The sequence below is a fragment of the Malaclemys terrapin genome, chromosome 4, assembly GCF_027887155.1.
Source record: "Malaclemys terrapin pileata isolate rMalTer1 chromosome 4, rMalTer1.hap1, whole genome shotgun sequence".
NCBI classification, from domain to species: Eukaryota; Metazoa; Chordata; order Testudines; family Emydidae; genus Malaclemys; species Malaclemys terrapin.
This window is the reverse complement of record NC_071508.1, coordinates 90,946,324-90,964,819: the sequence shown is the minus strand read 5'-3', so window position 1 is coordinate 90,964,819 and position 18,496 is coordinate 90,946,324. Positions and strand designations below refer to the sequence as shown.

General features: G+C 40.5%; 1 protein-coding gene across 2 annotated transcripts in view; it reads right to left on the bottom strand.

Moving 5' to 3' along the window:
• Window positions 1-1,828: 1,828 nt before the first annotated feature.
• The window catches only part of LOC128836592 (cytosolic phospholipase A2 epsilon-like), a 49,797-nt gene continuing 33,129 nt past the window's right edge, over window positions 1,829-18,496 (bottom strand). For both annotated transcript variants that reach the window (XM_054026995.1, XM_054026996.1), the window contains exons 11-20: window positions 18,119-18,275; window positions 17,257-17,393; window positions 16,153-16,375; window positions 13,592-13,706; window positions 12,147-12,284; window positions 9,795-9,902; window positions 8,105-8,296; window positions 7,079-7,245; window positions 5,768-5,954; window positions 1,829-2,831 (exon numbers count right to left, since the gene is read on the bottom strand). In XM_054026995.1, coding sequence (XP_053882970.1) covers window positions 2,593-2,831; window positions 5,768-5,954; window positions 7,079-7,245; window positions 8,105-8,296; window positions 9,795-9,902; window positions 12,147-12,284; window positions 13,592-13,706; window positions 16,153-16,375; window positions 17,257-17,393; window positions 18,119-18,275 — 1,663 coding nt within the window. In that variant the 3' untranslated portion in view covers window positions 1,829-2,592. The remainder of the gene's footprint in view (window positions 2,832-5,767; window positions 5,955-7,078; window positions 7,246-8,104; window positions 8,297-9,794; window positions 9,903-12,146; window positions 12,285-13,591; window positions 13,707-16,152; window positions 16,376-17,256; window positions 17,394-18,118; window positions 18,276-18,496) is intronic.

The following is an 18,496-nucleotide window of genomic DNA, read 5'->3' as shown; positions in this document are numbered from 1 at the left end:
ATTTTACTCCTTTCCCCTCTTGTGTATATGCATTAAGATATGATCTTGAAGTATATGAACACATACTAGTTGTTGCCATAAGATTCCTGCTTCACTCACTGTGTTGAACAAGAGCTAAGATGAGGTTGATCAAATTTCACTTTGGGTGGATAACTTCAGCTCACACCCACATGAACAGGAAAAAAGAGACACTGTTGGAGGCTGATGGTCTACTTCAAACATCACAAGACTGGTCTGACTAATAAGCGCATGGGCGTAATTATAAACTTAAAGGCCACCATCAAACAAAACATTTATAAAAACAACAGGTGAAAGGCAACGTGTTAATGCTGATGAAACTGTGAGGAAAGTGAATCTCCTTGATACTCTATGCTACATTGAGCATAGCAATTCATGAAAGAATACACTTGACCAAGCTGTTTTTAAAAGGCTAGATATTATTTAATTAATGTGATCGTGAGAACAAAACCAAAATAAATGACTTTAATCAATAATGTCATATGATCCTCTTATGAGTGGCGAGGATTTTATGGATTTTGTTAACATGGATGCCAATGAAACAACAGGAGATTTTATAGATGAAAAGGTACTAGGCACTCTACAGAGAACAGTTGCTGAAAATAAACAGATAGCTGAGGAGGAGTTACACTGATTGCCCTATGCACACAGCAGTATCCTTGCATTTTCTCCACAACAGTGAAATGGAGCCAGAAAAGTAGACTAGTCAGTGTGTGAGTAAAACTATTAGACAGAGAGTCAATTCACAGAGCAGACATTCCTGACTTAAACCAGAATTACTGAGGTTTTAAAAGATTATTTACATGCTCGTTTACTGTGCTGTCATTTTTATTATGGCTTTTAAATATGTATATTATGTATAGTATTTCATAAAATACCATGAACTGTCCTTTACTTAAAACAAATACCTAGGTCATGACTCAATTAACTTTATTTCCTGGGATGGCTACTTAATTGGAATGAATCAGAATCCACCAAAGCATCCCAAGTTAAACATCTATTGGTCTGGCCAAACATGAGAAAGCTTTAGTCACTTCCAAGTGGTAGAAGATAGAGCATTCAGGAGGATTAGAGCAACAAGGTGGGTTAGGTAATATTTTTTACTGGACTGACTTCTGAGAGACAAGTTTTCAAGCTTATACAGAGCTCTTCTTCGGGTCTGGGAAAAGTACTTAGGGCATGGCTACCCTTGCAGATGTAGAGCGCTGTAAGTTAAACTTGCCTTCGGAGATCGCAGTAGGGAAAGCGCTGCAGTCTGTCCACACTGACAGCTGCTTGCGCACTGGTGTGGCCACATTTGTGGCACTTGCAGCGGCATTGGGAGCGGTGCATTATGGGCAGCTATCCCAGCATGCAAGTGACTGCAACATGCTCTTCAAATGGGCGGGGGGTGTGGAGTGTGACAGGGAGTGTGTTATGTGTATGTGGCGGGAAGAGAGTGGGTTTTTGGGGGGCTGAGAGCATGTCAGCATGCTGTCTTGTAAGTTCAGACAGCAGCAGACCCCTCCTCCCCCCCCGTCTCGCTCTCTCACACACAGCATTCCACACTAATGGCTTGCATGCCGGCTGTCAGAAATGGAGCTTTGAAAGGGCATTTCCACACTCCTACAGGAGTTCAAAACAATGACAAGAGTGGCCACTTAACTTAAGGAGATTATGGGACGTTTCCAGAGGCCGATCAGAGCGCAGTAACCCAACACCTCATTCATACTGATGCCCGTGCGTTGTAGCCAAGGCGCAGCAAACGTTATTCCTCTCACCGAGGTGGAGTACCAGCAGCGCTGTAGCTGTGGAGACAGAGCGCTCTACGTGCCTTGCCAGTGTGGATGGGAAGTGAGCTAGTGCGCCCGGGGCTCCTTTATTGGGCTGTAACTTGCAAGTGTAGCCAAGCCCTTAGTATCACAGCTAAATACAAGGCGGAACAGATTGTTTAGCATAAATAGTTGACACATATTTCAAGGGATCATTCAAGGTAAAGTAGCCTGTTAGCACCTTACCAGTCAGAGGGGGAAAGGGTGGGGGAAAGATGGAGTGGGGAGGGATAGTGAGTTATAGATTGTTGTAATAAGCCATAAATCCAGCATTTCTGTTCAGTCCATGACTTTACTGTCTAGCAAAGTTATGAATTTAAGCTCCCAGGCACATCTTTTAAAGGAATTGTGCAGGTTTCCTTTGAGGATGACAGCTGAGAGATCAGATATGGAGTGATCGCTTTGTGAAAAGCGTTCAGCACAAGTGATAGGGTATTTTTGTCTTTATCATTTTTCTGTGTGAGCTCATTCAAAAGTATAGTGATTGTCTGGTTTCACCCACATAGTTGTTATTGGGGCATTTAGTGCACTGGATGAGGTACATGACATGTTGCAATAGGCATGTGTAGAACCCATGTTTCTTGAAAGAAGTGTTGAGTGGGGCATTGATCATTGGAGATATGTCTGCAGGTTTTCCATCTGTTGTTCTGGCAGGGTCTGATGCCGCTTTGAGTTAGTGTGTCCTTGTCTGTGAGGATGATGATCTGGGAGAGATTGGGAGGTTGTTTGAAGGCCAGAAGAGGGGTTTCAGGAAAGATTTCTTTCAGGAGGATGACTGTGCTTGGGATGGGGACTGGGTCTGAGATTGTTTTCTCCGCCTCACAGCTGCATGCAAGGCCTGAAGAATCAAGTTTTCATTATTCTGGATGTTGTAATTAGTTAGTTTCAGCAGCTTGTTGAAATCTTGTGCCTTCAGTGAGACCTCCCTTGTAGAATATGGAGAATAGAAACTGGAGACATCAACTTTGCCCAGTTCTATTTCTGATGCACTGCGTTCCACACCTGGGGAATGAAAAAAACAGAAACAATGGGATTCACTACTGAGGCCCTGTTATACGCTGTGGTACATATCCATCTAATACACTGTGTCAAGAACAGCCCAGAGGGTGCTGACAGATTTAATTACCAATCCAGTACTTTGATCTATGGAACGTCAGTCTCAAATCTGAACCCTAATGTGATGAGTGTGAGGATGAAGGAGACTGCATTGCTGTCAGCACCTCCTACTGTCCAGACCTCCAGTCATTTATAGAGGTCTTACAGAGGACTGCATGTCTACCACCCAGTCTGGAGAGGAAGAGGGTTCAATGACAGTGAGGAAAAAATAAAACGGGACGTTGAGAGCAGGAAGAAGTAGAAAACTGGTATCTCCAGAAATGATCATAAAAAGAAAAAACTCTGATTCATCCAGTAGTTTTGCAACATAAACAACCACCTGGCCCACAGTATAAAGTACAAACAGCCTCCTCTCATGTCTGCTTCACCCCATCAGAAAAACCTTCCCAACAATCATCTGAAATCAAACAACTGCTCAACTTAAAAGATATGCTTTGCACTGCACTCTAAAGGCTGTTAAACTTGGACTTTGGAAGATGTCAACAAGGAGCACTTTTTCTCCAGACCTCAGTTGTGTGTAGAACCCATAGCCAGATCCTAAAGTCCTCAAGGTTTTATAAATGAAACCCCGCACCTTGAATTTCTCCCACAGTACACAGGAAGTCAGTACAATTCACAGACCACAGGTATAATGTGCAAATGTGAGCTCACTCCACTGAGCAGATGGCCCACTACATTTTGTACTCGCTGAAGTTTTTAAGTGGTCTGCAAAAGTATCCCCAAGCACAGCACAGTGCATTAGACTGAGAAGGAAGAGACAAAGTCATGAATGATGGTGGCTGACTCCATATCATCAGAGAAAGGCCATGTCATCTTAGCTAACTACAGACACAAAAAATAGTGGCACATACCCACATTCATATGATTAACATATCCTTTTTCAACATGACACAGTTACCATTACTCCCTCATAATCCATGAGTAGATGACAGTCCAAAAGTATCTAAAACTGTAAATCATTGTGGCCAATAGAAGGAGCAGTGGAGATTTGTATAGGAACAGAATTTTGTTTCAGGGAAAAAATTGTGAAGGCGTACAATTGTTTTCTATGTCATCAATTGACACTTAATACCAGTTATACAGCAAGGTGAACAAAAAATTCTTTTCAGATGCTTAATCAAGTCTAATGATTGTGAATTTGCTCTGAAATTCTGCTCTGCTCCTTGGATTTATTGCAAAGTCTGCTAATCAGTTTCACCTCCTCCTTATCCAGATCCCTGTCTGAGGTAAACCCTGGAAAAACAAGAAAACTGCAGTACCCAAATCTGATGAAAAAAGTTACGTAAAGCTGAGTAACACCAACATATGGAGAGAATTACAACCTCAAATGCCTCACCTTTTCCCACAGCTGCCTCAAGTAACTTACATGTTGAACACATGATTTATATTGAAAGCCTAGCTCTCAGCCATCCAAGACTTAAATAATTTGTTGTGGCCTTCCGAATTGTTCAACAAAGGCCTAAAAAACAAGTCATGGAATAAAAAAATATTGTAAAGGTGTCTGAACCTATATTAAACCGAATGTTTTCTATAACCTCAATGTTAAACTTTTGTGGTCTTGGGCTGGTCCACACTAACCCCCCACTTCGAACTAAGATACGCAACTTCAGCTACGTGAATAACGTAGCTGAAGTCGAAGTATCTTAGTTCGAACTTACCGCGGGTCCACACGCGGCAGGCAGGCTGCCCCGTCAACTCTGCGTACTCCTCTCGCAAAGCAGGAGTACCGGCGTCAACGGCAAGCACGTCCGGGATCAATTTATCGCGTCTAGACAAGACGCGATAAATCGATCCCAGAAGATCGATTGCTTACCACTGGACCCGGAGGTAAGTATAGACGTACCCCTTGATTAATTTACACTAATACTTGGTGCGATAACACCAAGTTTGAGTCAGACTAAGGCTACATCTACACTGCAGGGGGGAGTCGATTTAAGATACGCAAATTCAGCTACGTGAATAGCGTAGCTGAATTCGACGTATCGCAGCCGACTTACCCCGCTGTGAGGACGGCGGCAAAATCGACCTCTGCGGCTTCCCGTCGACGGCACTTACTCTCACCTCCGCTGGTGGAGTAAGAGCGTCGATTCGGGGATTGATTGTCGCGTCCCAACGGGACGCGATAAATCGATCCCCGGGAGGTCGATTTCTACCCGCCGATTCAGGCGGGTAGTGTAGACCCCGCCTCAGGTAAATGTGAGACTAAAATAAGGGCTGTCATACAGAACAAATGAGTAGAGCTGGGTGAAATTTTTCAAACAGAATCTTTTTTTCAGTGAAAAATTCAGACTCTGCAACACAGAAACATTTTATGAATTCACATAAAATTCTCTGAAATGTTCATATTGAGGGAAAAGTTTTGATATTTTTGAACTGAAACATTTTGATTTTTTGATTCAAAACCATTTTTATTTTAAATGTCCTTTATTTTCACGTTTTAAAATTTAAAAATGAAAAAAGCTTGAACTTGAAACAAAACATTTCATTTCAGATGAAACATTTCATTCAGCTTGAATTTTTAATAAAAAACTTTTCAATTCGTCACAAATTTTGAAAAAAATTGGTTTTGGCTGAATCCAAAACAAATTTTTATTTTCGAGTTTTTGGGAGTTGCCAGAAAACTGAAAATTTTTGCCCAAACTCTATAAATGAGTGATATTACTGGCTGAAAGTGGTCATTTAGAAGTCAGTCATGTTGAAAGTAGAAAAAGGGACCCAGACAAGAGAAATGTTTATTGGCATGAAATAAAACACAAAGCTCTAGAGAGTGAGCAAGCTGCTCATGCTGACTGTAATGCAACGACTGACTGCTGTTTACTTACCAGGCGCTATGTATCTTTGGAAGCTGTCATTCACAAGTGGGAAATAAAGCAGTATGGGAGCACCTGGGTTCTCTCCATCTTCAAACATATAACACTCCTTTAGATTCTTCCTTTCTTCCTCATTCAACACAGGCTTAGGAAATGGGATTCCTTGCTCTGAGAAGTACGTGGAGGCCCGGTCCAGAGGCTAGATCACCGTAGAACAGAACAAACATTAGAACCAACAAATAGACAAAAGTCAGGATGGGATTGTACTGGGATGCCAATAGGAATGCAAGCGACTGGCGACACATGGGTTACATTAAAAGGGTTTAAGGTGACCAGACGTCCCGATAAATTTGTCCAGATATCCGCCGGCAGCGCTGGTTTCTTTTTTGCTCAACCGGTGGGACTGACTCAGCTTTTTTTTTTTTGCACCTTCCCCCGCCCATGTGTTCCGATATTTTCTTTCCCTCATCTGGTCACCCTAAAAAGGTGTTGTTCCGTGAAGGGCTGTCCAAAAATAATCTTACTGCACAAAACAGGAAAACACTTAGTACAGATTGCAAAGACAGTTCAAAATTATACTATTCATTTAAAGACACAAGTGGCCAAGAGAGTTGTAAAACAGGAATTGGACTGGGAACAACACAGCAAGAATTCAAAGGAAAGAATGGTGTTACTGAAGATAATGTCTGCATTTAAATATAGATGGGTCAGGGAGGTGGCCGGCAGATCTGGTTTAGACTCCGTTTTAGGGTTTGTGTTTGAGGACAAATCAGAAGTAGAACTCTCAGTCAAAATCTGACTCTAATGCACTGAAATCTAGTGAGCTGTTCTCATAAAACAAGTCTGACATTTAAATGGGAACACCAACAAGCATGTGAAGAATATTTTCATTCATTAAATCACACTTGGATAACTCAGGAAGTAAATAAATAAAAAAGACCAATTAAAGTTTTATCAAACTTTTTTTTCAATCACATGTGGACTGAAAATGAACATTCAAACCCTAATGGCTGTCAGAGAGTTGAATTTGTTCCTTAAAATATGGGACAGGTTTCTAATGGAAGTGGCATTTCAACCATCACTACTGCTTAGTGCCACGCCACACAATGCTTTAATTAAATGTAGTGCATAGACCAGTGTTCCCAAAACAGGGATACATGCCACTATCTACAAAGTAGTTCAAATTAGATCAAGATTTTTCCTCCTGGAATCACTTTTTTCTTCTAATATTTAAAAGTAGGAAGTTACTAACACTGGCTAATAAAGACTTACAGACAACTGGCCATTACTGAAGAAAACAAAGGAGAAGCTGACCACTCTTACCATTGTCTGTGATCCTCCACTGTAGTTCAAATGCAGGATGACATCCACTTTCCTCTCTGGTCTCATAAGTGGTGGGTAACTGGTATCAAAGAAGAATGCAGTATCTACCAGCTCCAGATGCTCTGCAGTGTGTCTCAGTTGATTAGGCAAAGAGTCTAGCATAGTGTCTGAAAGGTAAGTATTTCTTATAAATGAACCATTGCAGGAGCAGATCTGCTACCTCTTGAATTTCAAGGGTCAGACAGAAAAGAGAAGTACAGCTTCCCTCCCGCCCAAGGCATGCACAATTTCCTTTGCTTTGTGACAGCTATACCACTATAGCTTGCCCGTGCCATACAGCAGTGGTTCTCAACATTTTTTGCACTGATATCCCATGTTACAAGAGGGGAGAGTTTCAGGACCCCACCTCCTATCATTTGGGGATCCCTTTTTATCTAGGTGAAAAGGAAAGTTGTTAAAATCTAGCTGGAGCTATGGAATTCCCTTTCTCACTCCCCCGGAGGGCCATGACCCTCAGGCTGAGAATCCATGCCTTGACATGGGTCCTCTCTGATATAGATGGTCATTCCATTTCTGGTATCCTCCTATTACTTCACCCCAGGCACTGGCTCTAGTAGCCAGCCTCTCCTAGGTTGAGAAGGCATTTCTTCTGACCGTCCATTCAGTCTCTTCTGTCTGTTCATCAAAATCTATGAATCATGCCAAACCTGAGAGAGCTTTTCCATGTGACCTACAGCAAAATGAGTGGGGTCCCACTAACACAATTCTACTAAGCACTTTCAGCTCCAAACAATTCAATAGATGAATCAAATAGTTCTGTTAAAAATTAGCTTCAAGTTTTGCGATTTGGGGTGAACGGATTTTAAAAAATGAAGCTAATTCATTCTCCCTGTCCTATTCAGGATGCATGAGTTAAACATAAAGTCCATTCAGTTCTCTCTAAGACATACAAGTTTCCCTAACTAAATTCCAGACCCCCAAATTATCTCAAAGGAAGCCACTCAAAACTGAGTGGCAGAACTATACCTTTCCATTTAGAAAACTGCTCATGCTGTGTGTACTCGTTGTGCATCTGAAAACCCCTTAAGAAACTGTGGTACTTTGATACCGCTGGGCGATCCGTTAAAATATCTCGAAGTGCATTGGAAATGCCTCCTGCAGGAGTGTACATACAAGTAGCCATCTCATGTGGCCTCTCAGGTAGATCAGGCTCTTCCTCTGAAGAAAGGTGGTAGAAATATCATAAATTATCCATGTCGTAGGGGCAGGTAGGGGGGAGGTGTGGAATAGTCTTCTGCAATAGTAGTAATAATAATGATTTATTATTTATATAATTTTCTAAACATGCGCCTAAGGTCTGGATTCAAAGCCCGCTGAAGTCAATGGGAGTCTTTCAACAGACAAGAATGGGCTTTAGATCAGGACCTTAATGCACCTTCAGAATGAGGGCTGAGATTCAAATTAGACAATGTTGTCATATTCTTTTCCTTGGGGGAAGCAATTGGAAGAACTGGCCCAGACTATTTCATCTCCCTTGATCTGGGTTTTCTGAAGACCATTTGTGACACAATTTCACTGCCTGTGTGGTATATTGGATACATGCACTCAAAACTGTAGAAGGGCTCATTTGTAAAGGTCCAAATAAAATAAATATGTATACATTACAAAAAATAAAACAACAACATTCAAATCCAGTAGGCCTAAAGCCGATATTAATAGTTTCCTGGTCCCAGCAAAACTAACATTTCCCTCCCCTGCTCTACTTACTCCCACAGAGCCCCAACAGTAAGGGCAAGTCTACACTTAAAACACTGGACCAGCGCAGCTGTAGCACTTCAGTGAAGACACTACTGACACCAATGGGAGAGGTTCTCCTATTGGCATAGGTACTTCACCTCCAACTTCACAAGAGGTAGTAGCTATGTCAACAGGAGAAGCCCTCCTATCAACATAGCACTGTCTTCACCAGGGGGTCATGTCAGTTTAATTGGATCGCTCAAGGGTGGATTTCATATACTCATAAACAACATAGTTATAACGACATAATTCCCTAGTGTAAGACCTAGCTTAGGAAAACTGGGGAAATAGACTGACTTTGTAACGTGACCTCAAAGTCAGCAAATGCAGAGAAAAGGGGAGGCAAATTGTAGCGTCAAAGACCCCTCATTGAAAATGCCCTGCTATCAGCCCCACCCATTTACACCCAAAGGTGTTAGTTTGTGCAGTCCAGCTGACCTTAGTTGCCGCTGTTTCACACAAGGAATAAGGGAGTGTCCAACGTAGTCCAGGGGAAATGTTTAGAGTAAAAAGCAACATTTTGAATTGCATCTGGAAACAAACTGGGGGGTTAGCAGAGATTCCAGAACACAGGCAAAATATGCTTTATGTGGGAAGCAACACTAAGTGCTTTCCTGCATGAACACTAAGTTCAGTAGAGGAAATTCTTCTTCACGGTCCTTATGAGACAACATCTTGAGACTACCTCATTTTTCCTCAGCTCCTTTTCATTAGGCCCCACACTATGGCAACTCTCCTTCACTAAAGAGTATCTTATTATTGCTGCTTCAAGATCAATCAAAGAGAGTGCTGTTCAGCAACACAGGGATTGCTTACCTTTCCTGGCCCTGAGAATGAGCACACTGCCAAGGTATAGTTCTCACATCAGATGAGCATACAGGAGCAATCAAAACAAAATGGAAGGGAAAGCCAGATTTACCTATTTCAGTCACTCTGTCTTGGGTCCATCTGTGCCAGAAGTCCTCTGAATTGTCAGCTGCATGCCATGCATCCAAGAGATTCTTGGAAAATACACTACTCCACATTCCTATCAAGGGGAAGAGATTTAATAGCAACATATGAGTCCAAGTGAAGACTGATGCATTTGTAGTGAACATGACCTTTTGTCCCGCCCCACAAATCTGTTTCACGTTTCTTTCTAATTTTAACATATAGCCCAGGCTTCTACAACTAGATTCCTGGAGCAGGAAAAGAAGGCTGTAAAGCAAGTCTCTCCTGAGGGTGCAATGTCTATAGATCTTATATGAATTAAATTTGCAAAGCTGATTTACACCCATATTTATAATCACTGTAAATTATCAAAATAAGAGACCTCTGAAATTGGACTGTCACCTAGATCCAAATATTGGCAGATTCCTCAATCCAGCTTTTGCTCCTCAGCTGTTGGAACTCTGTATTTCAATGAGAGAGGTAGTTCAAAAATGGTAAAAACTTCAGAGGATATTTCAAAGTTGTTTCCATTTCCTAGTGTTTAACCTGGAACAATTTGTTTTTCTTTTTCCCTGAAATATGTCTTTGACAATTTTGAATTTTAATTTGTCCCCTTTCTCTTTTTTCCCTCCCTTTTTGTCATTGAATGCAGTAGAATAAAAAAAATCTCCAAAGTCAGGCTCCCCCATTCCCAACTTATTTTGTTTTTTTTCCTTTTGCCATTCTGTAACTTTTCCAAAGTGGAAAAAGTCTTGAAAAGTTACAGAGTGGCCGAAGGAAACAGAGAAAAGAAAAGTAAAAAAGTGTGGGGGGTGAGGGAGAACCCTAGATATCATTCATTCTACTGCATTCAGTAGCAAACAGGAATGGAAGGGTGGAAAAGTGGAAGGGAACACAGTTCAAAATATTTAGTTTGATAAAAACCCAGAACATTAAAAATACATAAATAACCTTTTTCAAAAGTCTTTGTTTTAATAGAAAGGTATTTTAATAAAAAAAAATTCAAATTAAATCTCTCTCTAATCAGCACGAATTCAGGGAATCAGCCACAGAGGTTATCATTAGAGGTGGATGGGACACAGTTTTCCCATCCCACAAATATTTTTGAGAGTTCACATTTTTCTGCCCATTTCTGAAAGTCAAAAATCTCAAAAATATTTGCAAATTAAAATTCCAATTTTTCCCCCACTTCAGGTCAATTGAAACATTTTGTTTTGATAATTTTGAAATTTTGCATTTTGATTTCAACTTTTTTCTTTTATTAGACCCTTTCCCCCATCCAATTAGATTACATTTCAAAACAAAAATCATTTTGAAGCAGAAAACCAACATGACAATATACTTTCCCATTTTGACAATTTCCAACTTTTTTTTTCCGTTAAGTCAGGAAATTTCACAGTTTCAGTTTGGACAAATCAGCATTATTCAATGAAAACAATTTGTCAAAAAAAATTCTGAGGTGCTCTAGTTCTTATCTCTCTAACAGCCAGAAGATATCAGACTTTTCTATATCTCTATTTATTCTCTTTTTTCAAATTTCTGTGGATATATAATTTTCTTTTATACCAGAGGGGTAGCCGTGTTAGTCTGAATCTGTAAAAAGCAACAGAGGGTCCTGTGGCACCTTTGAGACTAACAGAAGTACTGGGAGCATAAGCTTTCGTGGGTAAGAACCTCACTTCTTCAGATGCAAGTCTTGCATCTGAAGAAGTGAGGTTCTTACCCACGAAAGCTTATGCTCCCAGTACTTCTGTTAGTCTCAAAGGTGCCACAGGACCCTCTGTTGCTTTCTTTTATACGTTGCTTCTCCAGCTTCTTTCATAACCCCCCGTTTGCTACTATATATTGTTTATACATGTAACTATTCTTTAAATCCTTGAAGAGATGTTGGCATACAGTATGAATGAAAGACATTATTACTGGGCTTAGACATGCTGCTATTTATTGGGCTAAATTTTCAATGTTATCGTGCTGTATTCCTCAGGGTTCTAAATTAACAGTAGAGCTACGCCTAAGGGGCTGAACTGCAGAGATTTGGAATATAAAAGTGTGTGATGTTTTCTGCAAACTCAGGTGTTAAAGGTGTATAAAATCTCATATCTGCTCTGAATCTATCATTTGGAATCACAAGAAAATGAAACCAAGTGCAACTGTTTAGAACAATTAGGAAGATTTAGAATCACATTTAACTTTATCTGCTGCTCATTAAGGTATAGAAACATTTTCTGCAATTAATACTGCACCACTACAACCAGTCACAGAACAGTGGCTTGCCAGGCACTGGTTTCCATTGCTATTAGTGTTCTTATTAGGTAAACACTTTCCCAAATGAATAAGACACCTTGCATGAAGCAGATCCGAGATTCTGGGAGCTTCTTCATCAGCCGGCCCATGAAGAACTCGCTTCCAAAATCCTCCACACGAATAAAGGCTCCATATTTCAGGAATCCCACCTCATAGGGGGTGAACTCCACCCACTCTGCAAACAGAGCCACAAAAAACTATTTAACTGCATTGGGTAACTAGACATGGTGTTAGCCAACAGGTAAAGAGAGTTAAAAGTAGAATAAACCTTCTGAGTTTCAGCTTTTTCAGGTTATAACATAGTTCACCTTGGTCCACCCAGTCTGGGGGTTGTGGCGGCTCAAGGAACCCCAAACCCCTCCATGGGGGAGCCTGCAGCCAATCAACCAAAGTAGCAGAAGAGGGGCAAGGCTAGGAGCAATGGGGAGGAGTAATGAGTCAGCATGTCCCCATGGCAACCTATAGTGACAGGGCTCCTATGCAGCCCCAAATGACAATTCAAGTAGCTCTCCCCTGACAGGACCTAAAGGTGGGCAGCATTGCAAACACTGGGGAGCATCTCCTGGGGCATAGCCACTCTTGCAAAGAGAATGGATGGGAACTCTCAGTGGAATGGGATTAGTGCTCTGTGGATATAAACATTTTATTTCAAATGGGTAAAAGGTATATTTACAATTAATCTGACAATGGTCAGAACACTCATGTACCAAAGTAAATGTAAGCGATACATATAGGGTGATATTTGTCCCTATGCAAGGGCCAGCAAGAGGTCTATGCATCACTTCAATCCCATGTACACCCTCTAAATCAGAATTATGAATGTGTCAAATGAAGACCGAGAATAGTGTAACACCACTTTGTTTTCCACTTCCTGTCCATTTCAGATTCATTGATGGAGCAATATTGGGTCTGAAAGAGAACATAGATTCAACTTCCTTCTCATTGAGGAAAGGGTTCGTTCCTCCAATGAAAGGGAGACCAGGATGTAATTTGACTTCTATTCCTTTTGATTTGTCATGCAAAAGAAGCACTGAACTAGTGGTGAGTGATCTCCAAAAGGTTCAGAGAATTAGTTTCTTTAAGGGCCTATAAGTTCAGATACTTAACTGAATATCTAGACCTCTAAGGTCTGCAAGATGTGTCTGGAAATCTCATGAGAATGGGCTCTTACAAGATGTCCACAATCCCTGCTTCCAATCAGGCTGATGGAGTAATACTGGGAGAACAACCTATTTCACCATAATTCTGCACATTTAACTTCAGGCCCTGGCTAGATCCCAGTGTATATGTGCACACACATAAGGAAACACAATAATATATGTATGCTAAAGTATGCAAACTTTGTTAACCCTCCTAATAGGATTGTTTCAGTCACAGGGTGAAAGTTTGGAAGGTTCCCGTGTTATCCCATCGGTGTGTCCAAGCCTAAGTAGGAACTTCTTAGATTTAAACTCAGCTGTAACTCTGAAATATAATCATTACCTCTAAAATCTTTAGTGGTAATGTTGTCCTTGACATTGAGAGCCAGGTAGATGGGCAGTGGGTTCTGACCCCAATTCACTGCCCGTTGCTGATCTGAGAGTTTATGTTCATCTTTCTGTTTTTGAAGAAAAAATGGTTAACTGAGAAACAACAGCAATGACACAAGAATCTACTGTAATACTTGCTTATAGAATCACAGAGTTCTATTGGGCTACTGCAGGTACCGACTCCAGCACACACTGACAGGACTGAACTTTCTGCTAACCCCCACTCCTCCCTCAGGTCAGATCAACAACATAACACACAAGACAACAACTTAACACTAAAATAAGGATATAGCTCCATGTACTGGTGGAGGTGCTGCATACACTAATCATTGCACTACCACAACATCTGAGTTTGGAAGTCACTGAAATGTCTGAATTCCCTCCTAGGTTCTCCTCTATGTACTTCACTCACAGGAAGAGAGATTTGGGTAGAAGTCAGGGGCCTCTGAGTGGTCTTGGTTAAGATGGATCCTATTAACCAGCCTACACTCTATTTCAATGTGTGATACTAGAATTTGCAGACTAAACAGTATATCCTTAGCATTGCATTTTCATGTATTGTGCAAAAAATAGGATAGACAATGCTATTTCTACTGTTCTCCTATATTTGAATGTCATCTTTTTAAAATATGATTTTGTCAAGCCACCATGTCAATGACACTCCTCCCAAATTAATTCCAAAGTTTGTTTTTTTTAGAAAAAGCGAATATTGAGATACAGTAGAACCTCAACATTATGAACACCAGAGTTATGAACTGACAAGTCAACCACACACCTCATTTGGAACCGGAAGTACACAATCAGGCAGCACCAGAGACAAAAATAAAAAGCAAATACAGTACAATATTGTGTTAAACATAAACTACTAAGAAATAAAGGGATAGCAGCACTTTTCTTCTGCATAGTAAAGTTTCAAAGCTGTATTAAGTCAATGTTTAGTTGTGAGCTTTTGAAAGAACAACCATAACGTTTTGTTCAGAGTTACAAATATTTCAGTTACAAACAACCTCCGTTTCCAAGGTGTTCGTAACTCTAAGGTTCTACTGTATCTATAGTGGGGAAAAAAATCTGAAATGAAATATTTTTTAAAAACAATCTCTCAAAACAGCGAAACAGAATTTTATCAAATTTTACAAAATAACTTCTGGCCCGAGAATAAGAAAGAAAAATATCACATGAAAAAGGGGTTTGGCTTTGCCCATAAAATTTGAAAGGGCTTCTTTCACCATTAGTGTGGCAATACCACTGAGACACTATCATTTTTCAAGCTTTGCTTGTGCACATCTTACAATAACTTTCAAAGTTAGCCACAGAAACACCTGCTTGAGATAAAATCCAAAACAGCTGCCACAAGCTGATGAACAGCAATTTTAAAGGTCCTGTAAGTTTAAGGTCTGACAGAGCCATAGATCCACTATATATTTTTAATGATTGCATTGAACATACAATGTACTTTAATACAGTTGAACCTCACTAAGGTACACCTTGCTGAATGACACCCCTTATAACCACCACAAAAATTGACAGTCTCCAGTTCTCAGCAAAGATTTAGTAGCTGATGCTCTAGGGGAGCTTCAGCACACTAAGATTTGGTTATTTTTTTACAAAATATGCTACACAACATTTACTAGTATATGCCATGTTGTGGCTGTGTCGATCCCAGGATATTTGAAAGGCAAGATGGGTGAGATAATATGTTTTATTGGACCAACTTCTGTTAGTGAGCTCTGGCTAACTGTCTCACTAATCCAATAAAAGATATTACCTCCCCCACCTTATCTCTTTAATTTACTAATATACTCTGGATTACAGATGCTCTCCGGGTTACGCAAACGCGACTTATGCAAATCCGCACTTACGGAAAAAAATCCGTAAGCTAGAAAGTTTGTGGTTTTTTTTTTTTTTTTTTGCATAATGGTCAGGTATACGTTCCCGATTTATGCAAAATTCGAGTTATGCAAGGCATTCCGGAACAGAACGCTTGCGTAAATTGGGGAGCGTCCATATTAACTTATCAGTGGTTCTCAATCTTCTCCATACTGATACCCCTTTTCCATAACAAAAACTTGCCCACACACATCTGAATTCCCCTTTCATTTACCGGTAGTCAGGATCTAGCCAGGTTCCCCTCTGCCATTTCACTCTGTGAGAAGGGCAAGAGGGTTGCAACCCTTCACATTGTGAACCTCTGTCCTAAATAATTAGCCTGAAACTACAGTTGAGAAAATACATGAAAATGCAGTACGTGTTTCATTGCCCTTGATTTGTTTCTCTTCTGTTGTTCATTTATTCACTAAGTCACAAAATTTAGTAACTCTCTCTGTATCTCACTATCATTAGCATGTGATCATAAGGTCCTATTCTGATATTGATTTGCCATCAACACAGTGGAATTTCTTTGAGTGAATAACTCTATAAAGATATTGTATGGGTCTCTCTTCCTAGGGTTTAATTCTCTTTTAATTTTTAGAAAGAGACCATAATCCTTAGTGAAAAGAGGGATGTATACAGTACCCCATCATTCAACATGGATTCAATCATGAGCCCCCAGAGATCTATAAAAGATGTCTTGTATCCTGCTTGGGTGCGTTGACTGAGCTCCCTATGATAATTCTTCAGACTTTCCAAGGAAAAAGCACTCATTTTGGATTTGGATGCTTGCTTCCGAGCTTCAATGATTAGCTCCCCTAGATCCTTATGTGACCAATCATCATCTTCATACAAGTTTGTCATGGTCCTGGGAACAGAAAATACTATGTTAAAGACAACAGTGAATTAGAATTAGGAGCCTGTGAAACTCAAAGAATCTATGTGGCAAAGCTTCATGCAAACTTTTTTCAGATTCCCTTCACTTAAACTAAACTCACTCCACCTATGTTTTGTTTAGAGTTTCAGAGATGAACAAATTCCAAAGCCCAGAGGGAAACTCATCTGACAACATTGGGTTTGGGGTCAAAGATGTGCAAATCCACATGATTTCCAAGTTTCAACATGGTTTCCACTCCAACGCAAAAAAATTCAATCTAGGTTCACTTCAAAACTCAGCTTGAAACCTTACCCAGGATTGAGGAAATGTTCACAAATCTCAGGTAAACTCTCCTTGTTTCATTTAGTAATTTTTACACCACTCCATTCAGAATACATACTGTATGGAATGCTATCCAATGACTCCCCACTGGTATTCATGAATGGGGTTAAATTACCTAAAATAATGATTATTTTTGCTAGCTGAAATCTAAGTGCCAGGAAAAGAACTATTAGCTAGAAAATAAGAAAAAATTAGGTTTAGGTGAAAATGTTCTGAAGTACCTAAGTGATATAGGAGCCTAAGTCTCATTTTCAAAAGTGACATGGGAGCCTAAATCTCATTGATTTTCAATGAGACTTAAGGTCCCAAGTGCCTAAATCACTTTTTAAAATGGAACTTAGGCAACTTTGAAAATTTTACCCTTAGGCCGTGTCTACGGGGACTGTAGCTGAATAGCTAGGATGCTGTAGCTATGCTGGCATAACCCTGTAATGTATTTCCAAGCAGGATAACACATTCCTTGAGCACTTCTCTCATTCCCAGAAGCTTAGAGAAGGATCAAATAAAACCTTATAAAATGACCTCCTTACCATGTTGTGCCAGATGAGCCAGTGATGTATGAAACACAGTCCAGAACATTCAGTTTCTGAAGACCCAAAATGCTGCCATACATGGCTGTCAAAGCTCTTATCCCACCTCCTGTTGTTGTCACAGCCACAACTGGCACCTGTTCAACACACACGAAAGCAGAAAGTTGGTGACAAACAACGAGGAGCATTAACAGTTAAAAAGGAGAAAGATAAGCAAAAGGTGAGCAAAAAATGTGAGTGGTTACAGCATTCCCATAAACTCTGGCACAGCAAAATAATACAAGGGCGGCACTGCATATGCTTCATTCTAAATTGTTTGATACTCTCCTTGCTGCTGAATACAGTGAAGTTCAGATTCTTCCATTGTCAAAGTGGGTTTTTTTTTAAATATGTATGGTAATTGGGATCAAACTCAGCTTTGGGATTCTCCTAAACAGGGTATTCACCTGGAGGCCAACATAGGACTAGCCAGTCCAGACTAGAACATTGGTCTGTCAAACTTGAGATCTCCTTGGCCTGAACAGGACCTGGAGAGAAGACTTCTTCATGGAACACCCTTCTCCTGAGCCAAATGGGGGCCTGAAGGGGGTAGAACACTCATGTGCCTATTGTCCTGGCCTGGGGAAAGGAGAGAAAAGGATCCCCTGGGTATCGCCTTTCTACACAGGACACACCCTACTTCCTCAGTCCCCCTCCAACAACACACCACTCATCATAACTAGCACCAGCAGTGACTCCCACTGAAACACCATGAAAGATCTCCAATTGATTTCAATGGGCTTTGGACCAGCCTTTTTGTACCCAATAGGCTGAGCATTCATCTGGGGCAATACAAGACACAAGATTCTTCTGCCTCAACTACCTCATGGTCCTTCAGATCCTCTTCTAGCTGAAGAACCTTCTTCAGAGCACCAGCAACCACTTTCTTCCGACTCTTCAGGAAATTCTGTTCCTCTGTGCACAGGTCAAATCCCAAACGTACATCTAGTTTTCTTGAGCTGTTAAACAGGCCCTGAGTCCTGAAGCCAAGGCAAAACCCAATTATTACCTGTTGTAGTCAACTCTCTCTCTCTCCATATCTATATATCTATATAGATATATAGATAGATATAGATATATATATATAAAATCTTGGATATGTTTACAGAAAAGACATTCCAACACCTCTGTATAGACAGACTAATGTAAGAAATGAGAGAGAGAGAGAAAGCAATATGTGCTTAAATTTAATTCCATGAAT